The sequence below is a fragment of the Anastrepha obliqua genome, chromosome 5, assembly GCF_027943255.1.
Source record: "Anastrepha obliqua isolate idAnaObli1 chromosome 5, idAnaObli1_1.0, whole genome shotgun sequence".
NCBI lineage: Eukaryota > Metazoa > Arthropoda > Insecta > Diptera > Tephritidae > Anastrepha > Anastrepha obliqua.
The window spans coordinates 55,358,478-55,376,647 of NC_072896.1; the positions used below are offsets into that span (position 1 = coordinate 55,358,478).

Consider the following 18,170-nt stretch of genomic DNA (forward strand, 5'->3'; position numbering starts at 1 on the left):
TTGTGTCTAAATAGTCAGAAAATTCAGATTTTGACCATTTATATGATTTTTTTTGAGCAAGGTAAATTTTTTTTTTAATTTTCCACAACGGCATCGCAAAGTACTACTCTTCAGCTTTAAAATCCATTTTTAAAAATATTTCTGCGATTAATATAAATAAAAAAGTTATACTATTTTCAATTCGCCCTTTACAGGGGCGTTAGAGAGTTAGAAAGGTTGAATTTGCATATCTAAAAGTCTCCAATTCAAAATAGAATAACTTTTTTATATTAATCGCAAAAATATTTTTAAAAATGGATTTTAAAGCTGAAGAGTAGTACTTTGCTATGCCGTTGTGGAAAATTAAAAAAAAACTTTACCTTGCTCAAAAAAATTTTTAAAAATGGCCAAAGTCTGCATTTTTTGACTATTTAACCTCAAATTGCCAAAAATCCTGACATGCGGGAGCATTTTCAAGGTCATATTCGTTTTCAGCATAAAAAACCTTCAGGAAACACCCATAGCGATTTTTGAAACTATAAAAAAGCGAGATTTCGCAGACCAGTGTAATTAAACAATGAACAGTTGTATTTGCTGGAAAATTTTCTTTCCATTTAAATTCAATTTTAATATCAGTAGCAGCCTCTTTAATTACCTCATTTTGTTTAGACGCATCAATGCATATTATTGGATATTCTTATGTTATGTGTGCTAGATAGCGCAGGTAAACCCTTTGAGAAACTGATAAAGCAAAGGCTTAGCGAAGCCGTAGAGAACAGCGGCGGCCTCTCCGACAGGCCGCATGGTTTTAGAAGTGGCAGATCTACCTTAGGAGCCATGCAAGATGTAATACCTAGCGTAGAAGATGCCCAGGCAGGTAATTGATACTCCAAACGCTTAGTATTACTAGCCACACTGGATATTAGAAATGCTTTCAACAGTTTAAATTGGGACGACGTAATTGAAGCCTTAAAGGTAAAATTCAAGATCCCGAATAATCTATTGAAGATTATTCGCAGCTATCTAAGCAAACGCGAGAAGGTTGTAAGTCCAAACAAATAACAGCAGGTGCGGCCCAAGGATCAATACTCGGACGTGAACTCTGGAACATAAGCTACGATGAAATCCTTCGAATGGAGATGCCTAAAGATGTGCATTTAGTGGGATACGCGGATGACATTGCAGCTGTAATAATCCCCCGAAACACTGACGAAGCCAAAAGGAAGTTAAATCAGGTGATGATCCGAGTTCAGATATGGCTAGAAGTCCATGGATTAAAGCTGGCCACAGAGAAAACAGAGCTAATCCTTCTAACGAACATACGTATCCCATTAGAAGTAGACATACATGTACTTGATACCACTTTATCGACAAAAAGAGTGGTCAAGTACCTAGGAGTGCAATTAGACACAAGGCTAACCTACTGGGCGCATATAAACCATGCTGCCACAAGAGCTGCCAAGGTAAGCGGCATGTTAAGTAACTCATGGCAATCCTTGGAGGTCCAACGCAGTACAAGCGAAAACTTTTAATGGACACGACGAACTCGATTCTCTTATACGGATGCGAAATATGGGCAGATTCGCTAAGGGTGCAATGCCGGCGGAAAACTTTGCAATCTGCGCAACGCACCTACGCTCTCAGAGTGGCTTCGTCATACAGAACAGTATCTGAAGCAGCGGTGTTAGTTATTAGCGGAACCATCCCTATAGATATTCTAGCACAAGAGCGCAAACGGAGATGGGAGGCAAAAAACACAGGAGTCCCAGGACCATGCTTCTCCGAGATTAGAATTCAAACGTTCACACTTTGAGAGGCTACATGGAACTCTGAACGGTACGGTAGATGGACAGCTAATACCCGATCTAAAAAAGTAGGTAGAAAGAAAGTACGGTGAGGTCAACTATTACCTCACACTGTTTTTGTCCGGACATGGGTTATTTCGCAAGTATTTGTGGCGAATAGGAAAAGTGTGCCAACCAAACTGCATATATAGAGATACTGAGTATGATGATGCGGAGCACACCTTCTTTAAATGCGAGAGGTGGAACATAGAGAGAACAGGTCTGCAACGAGCTATTGGTGTATTTAAACCTGAAGAAATCATCGAGAAAATGATGATAGACGAAGAAAAATGGAATGCCATCACAAATTTTGTGGAGGATATTATCCGAAAAAAGAAGCGCGAAATGGAAAGCTATGCTGAAGAGCATTGAGCATAGGTTTCTCAAAACAGACGTCCCTGGACGCAGGTGAGTAAGTAAGTGCCATTCTTAGGACGTCATCTTGGCCCTCTACCTCGAAGCAATGCGGAAGCAGTCCCGGGGTGGAGGGAAAAATCCAAGAGAAGAGGAGGGATATTTTTAGTGGAATCACCACACACGTAGTAGCGACGGTTACTATATGGTGCGAAGGCATTTTTAACCCAACCTCACCGCCACAAAAAAAAATATAAAAAAATGGGATATTCTTTTAAAAATGTATCATAATTAACTATTGGTAAATTATTTATACTAGAACCATAATATGAATTTTTAAAATCTAGAAACATATTATATAATGTATCAAATTTATTTTGATTAATAGATAGTTGCATATCATAGTTTGGATATCTATTTGTATTTAATTTAACTACAACATTTTCTAGCACAAGGAATTGCCCGTGAAGAGTGCCGCTTTAGTATGGCTCGACTTCGTGCTTCTCAATCACAAGAGCAAAGCGAGGCAGCCTGTGAAACGGCTCGGTTGGCAATGCGAAATCGTCGAACGAATAACAGAGATCAACAAGTAGTTTTAGTAATTCAAACGAATGTACCACTGTTGAATCGCCAACAAAAAGATGTTTATGAAACATTAATGAAGGCAATTGACGATAGAAATGGTAGTTTATATTTCCTTGAGGCCCGTGATGGAACTGGTAAGACATTCCTCATGTCAGTAATTTTAGCCACTGTTCGTGCGAGATCCAACATTGCGCTTGCAGTTGCTTCTTCTGGAATAGCAGCTACATTGGCTGTGTTCGTAAATGCAACATGACGCGCAAACTACAATTGCATAACAAACAGAACGTTCAGAAATGCCAATATCGCAGAACTGCAATAATCAAGCGTTCAAAAAGACAACAACTCTATCAGTTGTCACACATAATTTCTATCAAAAAATTGTTTACTGCATTTAACTACGATGTCTGATGAAAAGTAAGCAAAACTGTTTTATTTTAATTGTTGTATTGAAATTTAGTTAAATTATGTTAATAATAATTGTATAGATTACTATTTTTACATTTTTAGTGAAAATCTCAGTAATGCGGAGACACAGTTATTGCTGAGAGTACGGTTGAATATGGAGGACGAGTTTAAATCGGGTAGAAGGAAAAAAAATGTATTGTGGAAGAAAGTTGTGACCGAAGTTAAAAATGTAAATCCCAATATAAGACTGGACAGTACCACAGCGCAGAGAAAATGCTTAAATCTCTTGGTAACGTACAAGCGCATTAAGAAAAGAAATAATTCTTCCGGTAGAGAAGCTACATCCTGGAGGTATTTTGAGGACTTCGGCGAAGTTTATGATACAAGGCACTCAATGACTCCTCCAACAGCAAATTATTAAAGTGAAACTATAAATTATTAATTTTCATAAAACTTATAAAACCTTACTTTAAAAGTGGCCCAATTCATTCGGAAACGGGAATAGAAAATGTCCTCGGGAAACGACTTTATTGTTTTAATAAACGATTTGTTTTTAGGTATTTTTCTTTTTAAAGACAAACATTTGTACCTAAACGTTTTTCTCTTTGACTTCAATAGCCTTCTTTTTCTTAAATTTAAAGAAAATCTATCTTTTCTTTGCTCACAAATTTCGTCTAGTGTTGAATTCAGCAAAATTTCCATTTTAGTATTATACGCGTTCAAAAATGCAAACAAACGTATTTGCAAATTGTCAAAAATTGTATAAGAAGTATCAAATGTCAAACTTGCAGTGTTGCCACTGATGCTTATGCTGCAAGTCATGTCGCATTTACGCACACAGCCATTGTTAGAAGGATGCCGTACGGCTATTCAGCATTAAAAGTGCCGTTAAGAATCAACAAGTCATATTTCAAAAAACTCAGCAATGGCCAAAGTTTTATCAGCATTGAAAATCATCATCTGGGACGACTGGCGCATAAACGTGCATTAGAAGCACTTGACCGAACATTGAAAGATATACGCACTGGCTCAAGATGTTTTGGAAGCGCAGTGATTTTACTGTCTAGCGACTTCCGCCAAATACTGCCAGTAATTCCAAGATGAACGGCTGCTGACGAAACAAACGCTTGCCTCAAATCATCGAATATGGCGCTATGTAAAGAAACTTCAGCTGGCAACAAACATGAGAGTTGCATTACGTAATGATACATCTACTGAAGATTTCTCTAACTATCGGTAATGGCATTGGAACAATGTAGAGGGTCTTAGACACTCCAAAAAGTTCCTAAGTTTCAACTCTGAAAGAGCCAACATGGCCCTCACGTTAAACAAAAAGAGCATTCGCACTCTCACAGGCGCCCTCACGGGTCACTTCACCTGCAACAAACACTTACATAAATTAGGCATAACTAACACCAGCACCTGCAGATTCTGCTGCGAAGATGAGGAGTCTATGGAACATCTCATTATCGAATGTCCGGGGTTGACGCATAGAAGGAAAAGGTTTTTAAACAAGTTCATGCTTACAGATGAAGACCTTCAATCACTCCCTCAGAAGGAGCTGGTACAATTCATAAGCATACTTAACAGTCAATAGACAGCATAGGGTGCACAATAGATCAATATGGTCGCAGTGCTAAAGGGCTACTCCTTAACCCTTTACAACCGTTAACCATTAACCATCGGTAATGGTCGAGTACCTGTCGACGAATCGAGCAGATTGATTTCATTTCCTCAGAATTTCTGTAACTTTGTCTCATCGAAAGACGAACTTATCAGTAAAGTATTCCCAAACATCATTAATAACTACAAAAATAATGAATGGTTGAGTGAGCGAGCAATTTTAGCGGCTAAGAATAAAGATCTAGATGACCTAAGCTGCATAATTCAAAATGATATCATTGGAACAATGCATTCATTCAAATCTATTGACTGTGTAGCAAATGAAGATGAAGCCACCAACTATCCAATTGAATTTTTAAACTCCTTGGATGTGCCTGGCTTACCACCGCACAATTTATGCCTAAAAGTTGGCTCCGTAGTAATCATGCTTCGAACCATAAGCCCAGCAAAACTTTACAACGGTACGCGTTTGGTGGTAAATAAATTGATGAACAATGAGATTTACGCGACGATACTCAGAGGAAAATTCGAAAGTGAAGAAGTTCTCTTTCCGAGGATCCCGATGATCCCAACCGATCTTCCGTTTGAGTTTAAAAGACTTCAATTTCCGATCCGTCTTACATTCGCCATGACCATTAAAAAATCACACGGCCAATCCTTAAAAGTTTGTGGTCTGAATCTAGAAAATCAATGTTGCTCACTTGGTCAATTATATGTGATATGTTCACGGGTCGGAAAACCATCTGCGTTATTTGTTCTTGTACCTGATAATAAAACAAAAAATGTCGTGTATCACAAGGTGCTTAACTGAAGAGTGCAATCTATTAAAGCTTCATTGAAATACTTGATTAATAAAAAATGAACTTAAAAAAATCAAAAATCTGCTTTTTTATTGCCTCTAGGGCGGAACAAAGTTAGCCGGGTCAGCTAGTTATAACTATAAAGGTTGGTACTCAATGGTTATACTAGGCCTCGTTTACCACATATGTTTTTATTGTACATAAATTTTCATAGGTTTAGGTTTATGCATATAAATGTTGGGGCACCCGGCTGCTGCAATGATTCTCAAATTTTCCAGCAGTCGTTCTTAAAGCAAATTCCTCAAACCCCTCTTCTCAGCGAGGGGGAACCGACATACTATACTTAAGGCCGCAACTTCAGCGCAGAACACAAACCAGACTCAACCGCTTAGATTTGATGCTCCTTTTAAATTAAATTTATTCATTATTTTATTATTAAAGGAATGGAGCCTAATTGAAGTACTAGAAACTTTTTGTTCGACTAGTTTTAAATTAAAAGTTTGAATTCAATTTATCTGCAAATTTAAAATAAAAATAGTTCATTTATCACATAATTGGTTATCTCCTATTTGAGTCCTTTTTGGGAGAATATAAATAAGTTTTAAAATTATGCCAAAGACATTCCAAATAATAATGATAACCTAATGTATAATCAAAAGAAACATAAGTTTAAAACTCGTAGATAAATACAAATGTATGTTAGGATAATCCTTGGGCAATAAATGAAATGAAATATCACATAATTGTAAAGAATTGTTTTTAAGTACCATTCTAAATATAAAGATTTATACCCGCCAATGATATGGTGTCCGTTACTGTAGCACTCCACTTCTCGCTAAAAAGCATGTACACCAAGGAATGAATGCAAAAAAAAAAAAAAATATATATATGGATATATCTGAAGGTGACGTATTCATTTGCTGAATTAGTAAATTAATTTGTCATATAGCAGCACTAAATAGCACTGGAACGTGAAAATTTGATTATCATCTTTTCGCTCTGCTTCTCAAATTTTAAAGAGAGTTAAACAACATATCGAATTCCAGAAATTATCTTTATTTACCAGTGCTCTATTGGTGTAGTGCGTACAGTGCATAAAGTGAGTGAAGTGTTTAAAGTGTATAATACATACGTGGAATTTGAATTGAGGTTTTATTCTACAATATATAAATAAAGATGTCTGATTCAGTTGCTGTTGTCAATGTAAGCTCCCCAGTAGCTACTGCTGCTACTATTGCTGAAAAGAAAGTTGTTGCCAAAAAGGTTAAGGCAGCTAAGCCCAAAAAGCCGTCGGTTGCCCCTACCCATCCACCAACACAACAAATGGTCGACGCATCAATTAAGAATTTAAAGGAACGTGGCGGTTCATCACTTTTGGCGATTAAGAAATATATTAGTGCGACATACAAATGTGATGCCCAAAAATTGGCACCATTCATTAAACGCTATTTGAAATCGGCTGTTACAAGTGGCAAATTAATTCAAACCAAAGGAAAAGGTGCGTCCGGTTCATTCAAACTATCAGTTGCAGCCAGTAAATCAAGCGAGGGAAAATTGAAATCAAAAGCCGTAAAATCAGCAGAGAAGGTTAAGGCTAAAAAGAAGGCAGCAGATAGTGGTGCATCAAAGAAAAAATCATTGAGTAAAGTCAAAAAGGCGGCAAGTGGTGAGAAAAAGGTAAAAAAATCTGTTGCCAGTAAGAAAACAGCTGAAAAGAAGAAAACTGAAAAGGCTAAGGCGAAAGATGCAAAAAAGGGTGGTGCATTAAAAGTGAAACCAACTAAAGCCAAATCTGCAACTGCTAAGCCAAAAGCAGCTAAAGCAAAAGCAACTGCTGCTAAAACCAAGAAGTCTGCATCTAATAAAAAGCCAGCCGCAAAAAAACCTACAGCAGCAGGTAAAAAGTAAATAATTTACGGTGTTTGTAAGTGAGTTATAAACGGAACCTTCATGGTAAATTAATAATAAGCCCTTTTCAGGGCTACAAAATCTCTTAACAAAAAGATCAAAAGTGAATTTATTCCTTACAGTGTGTAGAAAACATTAAAAAAATAAAAACCAAGTAGTTCAACAAACTCAACAACAAAATCATATTTAATAGACTAATGAAACCATATGAACATATTCTTCAATATTAAGGAATTTTAAAATTAATTTCAATGTGCATACATACATATCGCACCCTAAATACAAAAGGGACACAACTCAAAATGTTCCTTCTGCTCAAATATGAACGAAACGTTATCAATAAAACGGTCCGCGAATGACATATGGCAAAAATAAATTTTTTGTTTTTTGATAGGACTGTTATAAGCTTACATGGCAAATTTCAGCGTGATATGTCACATAGTTTGTTTTCTGTGCTACTGTAAACAAGTCAAGCTCGAGTTTGGAAAATTTTGAGTTGTGACCCTTTTGTATTTAGGGTGCGATATGTAGAGATATTAATTAAGACATTTTTTCATTCTCTTTGTTAATTTATATTTTATGGCCCTGAAAAGGGCCTTGTTTTGTTAATATATTTATATACCTTTAGTTCAGTTGGAAAAATTATTTGGAACTGGTATATTTGGTAACAGCTTTGGTACCTTCACTGACGGCATGTTTGGCCAATTCACCGGGCAAGAGTAAACGTACAGCAGTTTGAATTTCGCGACTGGTGATGGTTGAACGTTTGTTATAGTGAGCTAAACGCGACGCTTCCGCAGCAATGCGCTCAAAGATGTCATTCACAAAACTATTCATAATGCTCATGGCCTTGGATGAAATACCGGTATCAGGATGTACTTGTTTCAACACTTTATAGATGTAGATGGCATAACTTTCCTTCCTCTTACGCTTCTTTTTCTTATCATTTTTAGTAATATTCTTTTGAGCCTTACCGGCTTTCTTCGCTGCTTTTCCACTAGTTTTTGGCGGCATTTTAATTTCTTCACAACTTTGACGATTTTATGATTTTATTTTCACTCACACTATTTGTCACTTATTATACCTACCATGCGTCATGTGCATGCTTTAGTGTATATTTGCCGACCAACTCTTCGGCGAGACAATACGAAGTAGTAGTACACACACGATGCTCAACAGCACAGCATAAGGGTTGGTGCTCAGCATAGCGAAAAAGTATATAAGCAGCGCACATTTTGTGTATCAGTGAATAGTGTGCTTATACTTTGAGTATAATACAGTACAGTGCTTTGTCGTGTAGTGAAGTGAACAATCTATAGCAGTGAAAATGTCAGGCCGTGGTAAAGGTGGTAAAGTTAAGGGAAAGGCAAAGTCCCGTTCAAATCGTGCTGGTCTTCAATTTCCAGTTGGTCGTATTCATCGTTTGTTGCGCAAAGGCAATTATGCTGAGCGTGTTGGTGCCGGTGCTCCAGTTTATCTAGCTGCAGTTATGGAATATTTAGCAGCTGAAGTTCTTGAATTGGCTGGTAATGCTGCTCGTGATAACAAAAAGACAAGAATCATCCCACGTCATTTACAATTGGCCATCCGCAACGATGAAGAATTGAATAAATTGTTGTCCGGTGTAACTATTGCTCAAGGTGGTGTTTTGCCTAATATTCAAGCTGTACTTTTGCCAAAGAAGACCGAAAAGAAAGCATAAAGTGAAAAATATAGGCGAATTATAATTATAAATACCGACGCAAACAAACCGTCCTTTTCAGGACGACAAAATACATTTACAAAGAGATTTAAATAATTTCTCACTAAATGTGTTATTTTTTCATACATATTATCGAATGTGAATAGACGCATGTATATTTGCGCCAAAACTGCGGCATATAAACTGGTTATTTATACATATTCACTCATACATGTGTATACATGCCTACTGACTGTACGCTCGTGTATAAATGAAGTGGAGTAGATAAAGAAATGCATATGTATGTTTGTATGCATGTACTACGTACGTTAACGAAAACACAAAAATATCTACACATATATGTTTACGCATAAATATTCCAATAAAATGTTTGATCTTTTTCGTTAAACGAATTGTGGTCCCGAAAAGGACCGTTTTTTCATAATAGTTTTCTTATTCATTTAATATTCTTAATAAAGAACGTGGCATCCCATTAGGTGTATTATATTTTTATACATATTACCGAATTGCGCCAAAATTGCTGCTTATAAACTGGTTATGTGTGCATATACATACGTACATAAACGTGTATACATGCATGCCGACTATACTTAAAAACACACGAGTATAAATGATATGGAGTAGATAAAGAACTGTATAGGTATATACTACATACATTTACGAAAACACAAAAATATCTACACATAGAGCCTATTCGTAAATGCATCACTGCGCTGCATAATATGATTATTCTGCACTGCCACTGCTAATCAGCACACATCTGTTGCATCAGCCATTTTTATGATTTGTGTTTTGCTGCTATTTGCGCACAATATACTGCATTGTTGCCTTTTCGACCACTTATGAGTTGCAGCGTTGCCAATTTTTGCATTTACGAACAGGTCCATATATAGGCATAAATATTTCAATAAAATTTTTGATCTTTTTCGTTTAACAAATTGTGGTCCTGAAAAGGACCGATTTTTTGTAAGTTTTCTTATTGATTTAAGCACGTTCACCACGAATACGTCTGGCCAATTGAATATCTTTTGGCATAATTGTAACACGCTTAGCATGGATGGCACACAAATTGGTATCTTCAAAAAGACCAACCAAGTATGCTTCACTTGCTTCTTGTAGAGCCATAACAGCAGAACTTTGGAAACGTAGATCTGTTTTGAAATCTTGCGCTATTTCACGAACCAAGCGCTGGAATGGCAATTTGCGTATCAATAATTCGGTACTCTTTTGATAGCGACGAATTTCACGCAACGCCACTGTACCTGGACGATAACGATGTGGCTTTTTAACTCCACCAGTTGCTGGTGCACTTTTGCGTGCAGCTTTTGTCGCCAATTGTTTACGTGGTGCCTTTCCACCAGTCGATTTTCGGGCTGTTTGCTTTGTACGAGCCATTTTTCACTACTCACTACTCACTTTATTATTTTCCCACACTTGAACACTACAGAACACTATACACTGTACTAATAACAAATTGTATGACGTTCACATCTTAAGTCGCAATTTCCTCTAATACGTTTCATAAGTCCATGTATTATGTAGGTATGTGTTAAAGCGAGATAGATGTATGGTGTACCTTTTGTCTTGGGTATTGCAGTTGTGAGATTTTGGTATAAATAGATGTGCTCTCGCTTCTGTTATTTCATTGGTGGTGAAGTGTCACAGTGTTAAAGTGTTAAATTCTTACTTGTGCAAATAGTAAATACTAAAAAATGACTGGTCGCGGCAAAGGTGGTAAAGGATTGGGAAAAGGTGGCGCCAAACGTCATCGCAAAGTTTTACGTGATAACATCCAAGGTATCACTAAACCAGCTATTCGACGTTTAGCTCGTCGTGGTGGTGTAAAACGTATATCTGGTTTGATATATGAAGAAACCCGTGGTGTTTTAAAAGTATTTTTGGAGAATGTTATCCGTGATGCAGTTACCTATACTGAACATGCCAAAAGGAAAACAGTTACAGCTATGGATGTTGTGTACGCTTTAAAGAGACAAGGCCGTACTTTATACGGTTTCGGCGGTTAAATAATTTCTTGCGTTCATATTTAAAAAACATAAAAACGGTCCTTTTCAGGACCACAATATTATTTTAACAAAGACTCAAAATTTTGTACAATTAAGATTTTTAAACAAAATCACAATTCTGTGATTCTATATTTCATGTGCACAAGTACATAGGTACATACTCATTATACAACTAAATAGATTATGACTGTATTTTAACACCCAGGCCTCTAACCTGATATATAATATTTAATTTTTAAATAATTTTTTTTCGCTAAATAAATACAACTTTTTAAAAATATATATGTAGTTAAAATTATATTTTTATATTTATATTTATTTCTTTAACTTTGGAATCCAATCATACTCTTACTACCTTTGCCTTTTGCCTTCGCCAAGCATACAAGTTGTATACGTGTATGTAAGCACGTATGTATGTATGTACATATGGGAATTTTGTACCTTGCTTTGACATATATTGCAAATTTTTTAAAGAAAAAGTTAAATTTTTTTATTAATTAAAATAATATTTAATTAATTAAATAAAAAATTTTGTATGCACACACACACATATATATATATATATATTTAAAAACGCAATTGATTAGTGAATATTTGCATTAATATCAAAAAATTAAGTATTATATTAAAATAAAATTTACATAATTCACATTAGTGAGATTTATTTATTTCATTACCATCTTTCATTTCAACCAAAACTAAAGTTTTCAATATTCATCAAAATATTGAATGATTTCATGCATCCAACTAACGCCACTGACAATTGCTCTGGTGATACCATGGAGATATTTAATTTTATTTTTTCAAACATATTATTTTAAGTAATATATAAAATAAAATGTTTAGATGATTGATAATTTGATATATTTTATATTTTCAATAGGAATAATTGATTTATATTACGGAGTTTTAAGAAAATCGACTAAAATTAGCGAAAATTTAATATTTTGAGTACAAAGTTTCGACTAAAACACTCGTTACAAGAAAAATATTGATTTTATTCCAATTTAAGTATGTTGATATGAAAGTGACACATGCATACTATCGTTTTACATATTCATTTGTTGAATTAGTAAATTCAGTGAATTTTAGTGAATTAAATAAATCTTAAAGTTTGTCATATAGCAGCACTAAATAGCACTGGAACGTGAAAATTTGATTATCATCTTTTCGCTCTGCTTCTCAAATTTTAAAGAGAGTTAAACAACATATCGAATTCCAGAAATTATCTTTATTTACCAGTGCTCTATTGGTGTAGTGCGTACAGTGCATAAAGTGAGTGAAGTGTTTAAAGTGTATAATACATACTTGGAATTTGAATTGAGGTTTTAATCTACAATATATAAATAAAGATGTCTGATTCAGTTGCTGTTGTCAATGTAAGCTCCCCAGTAGCTACTGCTGCTACTATTGCTGAAAAGAAAGTTGTTGCCAAAAAGGTTAAGGCAGCTAAGCCCAAAAAGCCGTCGGTTGCCCCTACCCATCCACCAACACAACAAATGGTCGACGCATCAATTAAGAATTTAAAGGAACGTGGCGGTTCATCACTTTTGGCGATTAAGAAATATATTAGTGCGACATACAAATGTGATGCCCAAAAATTGGCACCATTCATTAAACGCTATTTGAAATCGGCTGTTACAAGTGGCAAATTAATTCAAACCAAAGGAAAAGGTGCGTCCGGTTCATTCAAACTATCAGTTGCAGCCAGTAAATCAAGCGAGGGAAAATTGAAATCAAAAGCCGTAAAATCAGCAGAGAAGGTTAAGGCTAAAAAGAAGGCAGCAGATAGTGGTGCATCAAAGAAAAAATCATTGAGTAAAGTCAAAAAGGCGGCAAGTGGTGAGAAAAAGGTAAAAAAATCTGTTGCCAGTAAGAAAACAGCTGAAAAGAAGAAAACTGAAAAGGCTAAGGCGAAAGATGCAAAAAAGGGTGGTGCATTAAAAGTGAAACCAACTAAAGCCAAATCTGCAACTGCTAAGCCAAAAGCAGCTAAAGCAAAAGCAACTGCTGCTAAAACCAAGAAGTCTGCATCTAATAAAAAGCCAGCCGCAAAAAAACCTACAGCAGCAGGTAAAAAGTAAATAATTTACGGTGTTTGTAAGTGAGTTATAAACGGAACCTTCATGGTAAATTAATAATAAGCCCTTTTCAGGGCTACAAAATCTCTTAACAAAAAGATCAAAAGTGAATTTATTCCTTACAGTGTGTAGAAAACATTAAAAAAATAAAAACCAAGTAGTTCAACAAACTCAACAACAAAATCATATTTAATAGACTAATGAAACCATATGAACATATTCTTCAATATTAAGGAATTTTAAAATTAATTTCAATGTGCATACATACATATCGCACCCTAAATACAAAAGGGACACAACTCAAAATGTTCCTTCTGCTCAAATATGAACGAAACGTTATCAATAAAACGGTCCGCGAATGACATATGGCAAAAATAAATTTTTTGTTTTTTGATAGGACTGTTATAAGCTTACATGGCAAATTTCAGCGTGATATGTCACATAGTTTGTTTTCTGTGCTACTGTAAACAAGTCAAGCTCGAGTTTGGAAAATTTTGAGTTGTGACCCTTTTGTATTTAGGGTGCGATATGTAGAGATATTAATTAAGACATTTTTTCATTCTCTTTGTTAATTTATATTTTATGGCCCTGAAAAGGGCCTTGTTTTGTTAATATATTTATATACCTTTAGTTCAGTTGGAAAAATTATTTGGAACTGGTATATTTGGTAACAGCTTTGGTACCTTCACTGACGGCATGTTTGGCCAATTCACCGGGCAAGAGTAAACGTACAGCAGTTTGAATTTCGCGACTGGTGATGGTTGAACGTTTGTTATAGTGAGCTAAACGCGACGCTTCCGCAGCAATGCGCTCAAAGATGTCATTCACAAAACTATTCATAATGCTCATGGCCTTGGATGAAATACCGGTATCAGGATGTACTTGTTTCAACACTTTATAGATGTAGATGGCATAACTTTCCTTCCTCTTACGCTTCTTTTTCTTATCATTTTTAGTAATATTCTTTTGAGCCTTACCGGCTTTCTTCGCTGCTTTTCCACTAGTTTTTGGCGGCATTTTAATTTCTTCACAACTTTGACGATTTTATGATTTTATTTTCACTCACACTATTTGTCACTTATTATACCTACCATGCGTCATGTGCATGCTTTAGTGTATATTTGCCGACCAACTCTCTGATAAACGGCGAGACAATACGAAGTAGTAGTACACACACGATGCTCAACAGCACAGCATAAGGGTTGGTGCTCAGCATAGCGAAAAAGTATATAAGCAGCGCACATTTTGTGTATCAGTGAATAGTGTGCTTATACTTTGAGTATAATACAGTACAGTGCTTTGTCGTGTAGTGAAGTGAACAATCTATAGCAGTGAAAATGTCAGGCCGTGGTAAAGGTGGTAAAGTTAAGGGAAAGGCAAAGTCCCGTTCAAATCGTGCTGGTCTTCAATTTCCAGTTGGTCGTATTCATCGTTTGTTGCGCAAAGGCAATTATGCTGAGCGTGTTGGTGCCGGTGCTCCAGTTTATCTAGCTGCAGTTATGGAATATTTAGCAGCTGAAGTTCTTGAATTGGCTGGTAATGCTGCTCGTGATAACAAAAAGACAAGAATCATCCCACGTCATTTACAATTGGCCATCCGCAACGATGAAGAATTGAATAAATTGTTGTCCGGTGTAACTATTGCTCAAGGTGGTGTTTTGCCTAATATTCAAGCTGTACTTTTGCCAAAGAAGACCGAAAAGAAAGCATAAAGTGAAAAATATAGGCGAATTATAATTATAAATACCGACGCAAACAAACCGTCCTTTTCAGGACGACAAAATACATTTACAAAGAGATTTAAATAATTTCTCACTAAATGTGTTATTTTTTCATACATATTATCGAATGTGAATAGACGCATGTATATTTGCGCCAAAACTGCGGCATATAAACTGGTTATTTATACATATTCACTCATACATGTGTATACATGCCTACTGACTGTACGCTCGTGTATAAATGAAGTGGAGTAGATAAAGAAATGCATATGTATGTTTGTATGCATGTACTACGTACGTTAACGAAAACACAAAAATATCTACACATATATGTTTACGCATAAATATTCCAATAAAATGTTTGATCTTTTTCGTTAAACGAATTGTGGTCCCGAAAAGGACCGTTTTTTCATAATAGTTTTCTTATTCATTTAATATTCTTAATAAAGAACGTGGCATCCCATTAGGTGTATTATATTTTTATACATATTACCGAATTGCGCCAAAATTGCTGCTTATAAACTGGTTATGTGTGCATATACATACGTACATAAACGTGTATACATGCATGCCGACTATACTTAAAAACACACGAGTATAAATGATATGGAGTAGATAAAGAACTGTATAGGTATATACTACATACATTTACGAAAACACAAAAATATCTACACATAGAGCCTATTCGTAAATGCATCACTGCGCTGCATAATATGATTATTCTGCACTGCCACTGCTAATCAGCACACATCTGTTGCATCAGCCATTTTTATGATTTGTGTTTTGCTGCTATTTGCGCACAATATACTGCATTGTTGCCTTTTCGACCACTTATGAGTTGCAGCGTTGCCAATTTTTGCATTTACGAACAGGTCCATATATAGGCATAAATATTTCAATAAAATTTTTGATCTTTTTCGTTTAACAAATTGTGGTCCTGAAAAGGACCGATTTTTTGTAAGTTTTCTTATTGATTTAAGCACGTTCACCACGAATACGTCTGGCCAATTGAATATCTTTTGGCATAATTGTAACACGCTTAGCATGGATGGCACACAAATTGGTATCTTCAAAAAGACCAACCAAGTATGCTTCACTTGCTTCTTGTAGAGCCATAACAGCAGAACTTTGGAAACGTAGATCTGTTTTGAAATCTTGCGCTATTTCACGAACCAAGCGCTGGAATGGCAATTTGCGTATCAATAATTCGGTACTCTTTTGATAGCGACGAATTTCACGCAACGCCACTGTACCTGGACGATAACGATGTGGCTTTTTAACTCCACCAGTTGCTGGTGCACTTTTGCGTGCAGCTTTTGTCGCCAATTGTTTACGTGGTGCCTTTCCACCAGTCGATTTTCGGGCTGTTTGCTTTGTACGAGCCATTTTTCACTACTCACTTTATTATTTTCCCACACTTGAACACTACAGAACACTATACACTGTACTAATAACAAATTGTATGACGTTCACATCTTAAGTCGCAATTTCCTCTAATACGTTTCATAAGTCCATGTATTATGTAGGTATGTGTTAAAGCGAGATAGATGTATGGTGTACCTTTTGTCTTGGGTATTGCAGTTGTGAGATTTTGGTATAAATAGATGTGCTCTCGCTTCTGTTATTTCATTGGTGGTGAAGTGTCACAGTGTTAAAGTGTTAAATTCTTACTTGTGCAAATAGTAAATACTAAAAAATGACTGGTCGCGGCAAAGGTGGTAAAGGATTGGGAAAAGGTGGCGCCAAACGTCATCGCAAAGTTTTACGTGATAACATCCAAGGTATCACTAAACCAGCTATTCGACGTTTAGCTCGTCGTGGTGGTGTAAAACGTATATCTGGTTTGATATATGAAGAAACCCGTGGTGTTTTAAAAGTATTTTTGGAGAATGTTATCCGTGATGCAGTTACCTATACTGAACATGCCAAAAGGAAAACAGTTACAGCTATGGATGTTGTGTACGCTTTAAAGAGACAAGGCCGTACTTTATACGGTTTCGGCGGTTAAATAATTTCTTGCGTTCATATTTAAAAAACATAAAAACGGTCCTTTTCAGGACCACAATATTATTTTAACAAAGACTCAAAATTTTGTACAATTAAGATTTTTAAACAAAATCACAATTCTGTGATTCTATATTTCATGTGCACAAGTACATAGGTACATACTCATTATACAACTAAATAGATTATGACTGTATTTTAACACCCAGGCCTCTAACCTGATATATAATATTTAATTTTTAAATAATTTTTTTTCGCTAAATAAATACAACTTTTTAAAAATATATATGTAGTTAAAATTATATTTTTATATTTATATTTATTTCTTTAACTTTGGAATCCAATCATACTCTTACTACCTTTGCCTTTTGCCTTCGCCAAGCATACAAGTTGTATACGTGTATGTAAGCACGTATGTATGTATGTACATATGGGAATTTTGTACCTTGCTTTGACATATATTGCAAATTTTTTAAAGAAAAAGTTAAATTTTTTTATTAATTAAAATAATATTTAATTAATTAAATAAAAAATTTTGTATGCACACACACACATATATATATATATATATTTAAAAACGCAATTGATTAGTGAATATTTGCATTAATATCAAAAAATTAAGTATTATATTAAAATAAAATTTACATAATTCACATTAGTGAGATTTATTTATTTCATTACCATCTTTCATTTCAACCAAAACTAAAGTTTTCAATATTCATCAAAATATTGGATGATTTCATGCATCCAACTAACGCCACTGACAATTGCTCTGGTGATACCATGGAGATATTTAATTTTATTTTTTCAAACATATTATTTTAAGTAATATATAAAATAAAATGTTTAGATGATTGATAATTTGATATATTTTATATTTTCAATAGGAATAATTGATTTATATTACGGAGTTTTAAGAAAATCGACTAAAATTAGCGAAAATTTAATATTTTGAGTACAAAGTTTCGACTAAAACACTCGTTACAAGAAAAATATTGATTTTATTCCAATTTAAGTATGTTGATATGAAAGTGACACATGCATACTATCGTTTTACATATTCATTTGTTGAATTAGTAAATTCAGTGAATTTTAGTGAATTAAATAAATCTTAAAGTTTGTCATATAGCAGCACTAAAT

At 35.0% G+C, this 18,170-nt stretch overlaps 3 protein-coding genes across 3 annotated transcripts; all 3 read left to right on the forward strand.

Moving 5' to 3' along the window:
* Positions 1 to 3,127: 3,127 nt before the first annotated feature.
* On the forward strand, positions 3,128 to 3,588 carry LOC129248772 (uncharacterized). The gene is made up of 2 exons (XM_054888388.1): positions 3,128 to 3,176; positions 3,270 to 3,588. The coding sequence occupies exons 1-2, from the start codon at positions 3,163 to 3,165 to the stop codon at positions 3,586 to 3,588; spliced, it is 333 nt and encodes a 110-aa protein (XP_054744363.1). The 5' UTR covers positions 3,128 to 3,162.
* Positions 3,589 to 8,825: 5,237 nt separating this feature from the next.
* On the forward strand, positions 8,826 to 9,176 carry LOC129249462 (histone H2A-like; the record flags this gene model as incomplete). The annotated part of the gene is made up of 1 exon (XM_054889289.1): positions 8,826 to 9,176. A coding segment is annotated over exon 1 (351 nt), but the record flags the coding sequence as incomplete, so codon positions are not given.
* Positions 9,177 to 14,642: 5,466 nt separating this feature from the next.
* Positions 14,643 to 14,993, forward strand: LOC129249424 (histone H2A-like; the record flags this gene model as incomplete). Its single annotated transcript, XM_054889235.1, has 1 exon — positions 14,643 to 14,993. A coding segment is annotated over exon 1 (351 nt), but the record flags the coding sequence as incomplete, so codon positions are not given.
* Between the last annotated feature and the right edge of the window lie 3,177 nt (positions 14,994 to 18,170).